General features: G+C 42.2%; 1 protein-coding gene across 36 annotated transcripts in view; it reads left to right on the forward strand.

Annotated features, from left to right (window-relative positions):
* LOC128689952 (uncharacterized) overlaps positions 1 to 5,000 on the forward strand; it is a 1,227,005-nt gene that overhangs the window by 1,106,340 nt on the left and 115,665 nt on the right. For 33 of the 36 annotated variants that reach the window (XM_070088626.1, XM_070088623.1, XM_070088625.1 and 30 more), the window contains 3 exons: positions 3,112 to 3,138; positions 3,726 to 3,796; positions 4,774 to 4,885. In XM_070088626.1, the coding sequence (XP_069944727.1) occupies positions 3,112 to 3,138; positions 3,726 to 3,796; positions 4,774 to 4,885 (210 nt within the window). The remainder of the gene's footprint in view (positions 1 to 3,111; positions 3,139 to 3,725; positions 3,797 to 4,773; positions 4,886 to 5,000) is intronic. The other 3 variants (XM_070088607.1, XM_070088604.1, XM_070088618.1) reach the window with 1 other exon arrangement.

Below are 5,000 nucleotides of genomic sequence, written 5' to 3' on the forward strand. Positions count from 1 at the left end.
ACAATAATATGAATATTTCCTTTAGTTTATATAAATTAGATCCATTTATAATTAATAGAATTTGGGAAGAATTTAATAATACACTGGACAAATAATAATTTTAAAAATTTTCTTGGGTAGAATAGTTTGTTGGTGGTTGTGCAAAGGACCTGTCCAGTTGGGCCGGCGCGCGTCAAGTGTTTAACCGTTGTGGGGTCTGATAGTGAGGTGCTGGCCAGACCCCTTATATACCTTCCTTGGATGCTTTACTTTCATAGTTCCTTGATAATGTGAGTAGTCACGAAATCGCTTGGAATTTCTCTATTCTTTCAGAGTGGTTGTTTTGCATATTCTGAAATCACCTGTTTACTGTGATCTTATTGCATATATATATATATATATATATATATATATGTGTGTGTGTGTGTGTGTGAAATTTAATTTCCTAAATTGTGTATAATTAAGATTTTATTATATTTCAATTTGTATTATATTCAAAGGTTAAAATATTTTATTATTGCTCACGGGAAAGCGCTAATCCTGTGAGGATCATTCAGTACCTTGGGAATGGGAGGTAATCAGGTTTTGACCCGAGGAATGGGAGGGAGGGGGGTGAAGGCAGCTCCAATTCCTTGGATCAATGGACATTGAGCATGATGGAGGTAGCAGGATGAAGGGAATGTTTGGTGGTGTCAGTAACAAAACTAAGCTATGACGCGCCCCTCTGCTCTGTTTTTTCACGTTCTCTCTGGTGGAAGTTGTTTACCCTCAAAGTAAGTATTGTTGTTGTTCTCCGTGTTTCTCTCTCAGCATTTGAGATTTTTTTTTTTTTTTTTTTTTGCTCTGCATAAATTACATATTGGCAGTGAAGAATAGACACGTTGTAGAGCAAGCTGTGTGTGTGTGTGTATGTGTGTGTATGTGTGTGTGTGTGTGTGTGTGTGTGTGTGTGTGTGTGTGTGTGTGTGTGTGTGTAGCTTTATCGAGTCATGCTTGATAAAGCTACATAGCGATGCGTTGTCCCAACATAAGCTTGTTCTGGAACTCGTCTTTCACTGTTGTCAACATTGTTCCATTTTGAAAGCCAACTTTATAATGCTAGTCGAGAAATGAATTGTGAGTGAAGGATTATTATTTGTTTGTGAATGATTGATTGAGATAGATTTTTTCTCTTTTTATTTTTTCACCGTAACTAAATCATGGCGTACAGCCATGTTGTATTATTCTAATATAGAATGTTTTATTATTCTAATACAAGTAGACTATTTTTTGTATAGTTAGAGCATGTAATGTTGTGGCAAGATGTCAGGTGTATGGCTTAGTGGTAATATTTTAGCAGCGGCTGGTGTTGTAGCAGCAGCAGCAGCAGCAGCAGCAGCAGCAGCAGCAACTACCACATGTGTTGCATTGGCTCGACGTGTAGGAACCTCTGTGAAACACGTATTTAAGTCGACCGTTGTTTGATGACCCGTGTCAGACGACCACTGTGATTACCCGTGTCGGACGACCACTGGGATTACCCGTGTCAGATGGCCACTGTGATGACTAGTGTCAGACGACCACTGTGATTACCCGTGTTGGACGACCACTGGGATTACCCGTGTCAGACTACCACTGAGATTACCCATGTCAGACGACCACTGTGATTAGTGTCAGACCACTGTGAATACCCGTGTCAGACGACCACTGTGATTACCCGTGTCAGACGACCACTGTGATTACCCGTGTCAGACGAGCACTGTGATTACCCGTGTCAGACGACCACTGTGATTACCCGTGTCAGACGACCACTGTGATTACCCGTGTCAGACGACCACTGTGATTACCCGTGTCAGACGACCACTGTGATTACCCGTGTCAGACGACCACTGTGATTACCCGTGTCAGACGACCACTGTGATTACCCGTGTCAGACGACCACTGTGATTACCCGTGTCAGACGACCACTGTGATTACCCGTGTCAGACGACCACTGTGATTACCCGTGTCAGACGACCACTGTGATTACCCGTGTCAGACGACCACTGTGATTACCCGTGTCAGACGACCACTGTGATTACCCGTGTCAGACGACCACTGTGATTACCCGTGTCAGACGACCACTGTGATTACCCGTGTCAGACGACCACTGTAATGACCCGTGTCAGACGACCACTGTAATGACCCGTGTCAGACGACCACTGTGATTACCCGTGTCAGACGACCACTGGGATTACCCGTGTCAGACGACCACTGGGATTACCCGTGTCAGACGACCACTTAGATTACCCGTGTCAGACGACCACTGTGATTAGTGTCAGACGACCACTGTAATGACCCGTGTCAGACGACCACTGTAATAACCCGTGTCAGACGACCACTGTATTCAACGACTAGTCTAAACCACCACTGTGACCCAACGATTAATGAGAGCGACGACCACTCTTGCCCCAAGGTTTGCTTCATCACAAGACCAGTACCCAAGGATTACCACGACTCCTGAGTCTAGTGTCACTACAGGTAACAAACATTCACACACCAACTTACACTTGATATAATGGCTCAGCCTTAACAAAAAAGAATATCCGTTGGTTCATTCGAAATACGAAACAAAAATACACATACACACACGCATACATACACACACGCATACATACACACACGCATACATACACACACGCATACATACACACACGCATACATACACACACGCATATATACATACACGCATATATACATACACGCATATATACATACACGCATATATACATACACGCATATATACATACACGCATACATACATGCACACACATGCGCGCGCGCGCGCGCACACACACACACACACACACACACACACACACACACACACACACACACACACACACACACACACACACACACACACACACACACACACACACACATTTCTCTCACACTCACTGTGTATTTTAACGCTAGATATAACAGAAGAAGTATAGAGAGAGATAATATACTGTAACAGTAAAGAGTGTGGCAGCACACAGTGAAGTGTATGGGAGGGGGCACTAATGTAATTGCCCCCCACCCCTTCTGCCCCTCTTTCCCACTTATGTTCCATCCCACATACATTAACGTGTGTTCACCGTGGCTCTCTTCTCTTCCATGTGCGCCCAGAACCCGGAGGCTGACGTAAAACTAGAGGTTGGTTCTTTTACGTTAAATTTTGTCCTTAATTTTAAATATAGGTGACCTGTTCAAATAAAAATAAATGCACATATGACATGACTTACGAATGTTTGATAAACAACTGTTATTGTAGTTGTTTCCCGTACTTGTTCGTGCTTCACGTTGGTTTGTACTATGCAAATCTTGATGCTGTCAATGTTTTCAGTTGAAGTTACTTAATGTGCTGCCAAATTGTGTTCTACTTGAATATTAATTTGACATTAATCACAATTATAATTTAATTAGTTACTTTGTCATGTAATATGTTAACATTAAATATTTAATGTTTTCAGTCCACGAGCCCTTTCTTCATTCACTTCTTTCTTTCTTTCATTCATTCACTCAAGTCCAAGCTTGCTTGCGGTAATTGATATTACCTACAATATGTGAACTATTAGTACTAACCTAAATGTTGTCACCTTTATGTTACACCTTACCCGGTCACAACCATACTAACTTTTCATTCATCCCAAGCTGTAAGCCTGAACTTCTCCGCTGCCTACATATGAAGGCCACACGCCGTAGATTGGGTACTAATTCGTCCCTGGTTCTCTTTCCTACAGTCACAGTCCCAGGAGCCGCCGCCCGTCTCCGTCAACCATAGATACGGGTCACAGAAGATGTCCATGACCCAGTGAGTATTACTACATATGCAAAATGAGTCCCTGACATCGTGAATATTATAATTGCGTTCATTAAAAAAAATCGTAAACCAGTGTTTAATTTGTCGTGTGTCTGTTACATTCACAAAGAGAATGGTAAACGCCTGTATATATAACATTAATTACAACTGTAATACATATGACATATTTATATATAAATAATTAGACTATTTTTTTTTCTCATGGACCGTCACTCACCCAGGTAGTGACTCAAAATAGTACGTTCACCCTCAATCATTCAATAGCTGTCTTACCAGAGGTGCGCCATTGAGATTCAACATCTCCTCCCTTCTTTAAGTGCAAACAATTAGAGCTATGGAGGTGTTTAGTAGTCTGCACTACGAAGGATGGTTGGGATGTGGCAGTTCGGAGAGTTGCTTGTGTGAATAAATGGCTTAGAAAATCGTCAAGTTGATGAGAGACTTAGGCAATATTTGTGTATCTTTATTCTGGAAACTTTTCGCCAACCAGTGGCTTCTTCAGTCCAGTGGAGAGAAAGTTGGCAGATGAGGAGATCGAAGTGATTAGTCCTTCAACCTGGAGTCGATGTGTTCATCAATCAGTCAGTCCATCAGTCTTGTCAAGATTGATTGAACACATCGACTCCAGGCTCAAGAACTGATTACCGCGACTTCCTCTTTATATTCCACCTTTCTCTGCATTAGACTAAAGAAGCCATTGCGCGGCGAAAAATTTCTAGAATAAACGTATCCAAATGTTGCACAAATATTTCATTTATCATTTAATTGTCATGTCTGCGCACTGATGGCAAGCCATCTACTGAAAGAATAATAGGGAATGTGTTTCCTTTGAGTCGCCCTACCTTAGCGTAAGGCGGGAGATAAGGGAGGAAAAATATTTTTCAAACTCTAAAATATGTCAAATAATTTGCCTTCTCTAAAGTAGGAAAATGTGTTTAGAGTTCTCATTCAGTCTTTCCCTCAATCAGTGCTCTGAAAGAATCCGGATACGAAAGCGACAGCACCTTAGTGTTTAGGAAACGTGAGGACGCTCGCCGTCAGGCACCCGACCCCAGGAAGACCAGCCAAGTGTACCGCCAGGTGAGAGGCAGACATGTATAGATAGAGAAAGACACACACACATCGACAAACACTGACAGACACCAACAAGTTAACGGTCGGTTGATCAGGGTTTGTAACAAGACTTTGTCGCCAT

This window comes from Cherax quadricarinatus, chromosome 25 (assembly GCF_038502225.1).
Source record: "Cherax quadricarinatus isolate ZL_2023a chromosome 25, ASM3850222v1, whole genome shotgun sequence".
In the NCBI taxonomy this organism is placed as follows: domain Eukaryota; kingdom Metazoa; phylum Arthropoda; class Malacostraca; order Decapoda; family Parastacidae; genus Cherax; species Cherax quadricarinatus.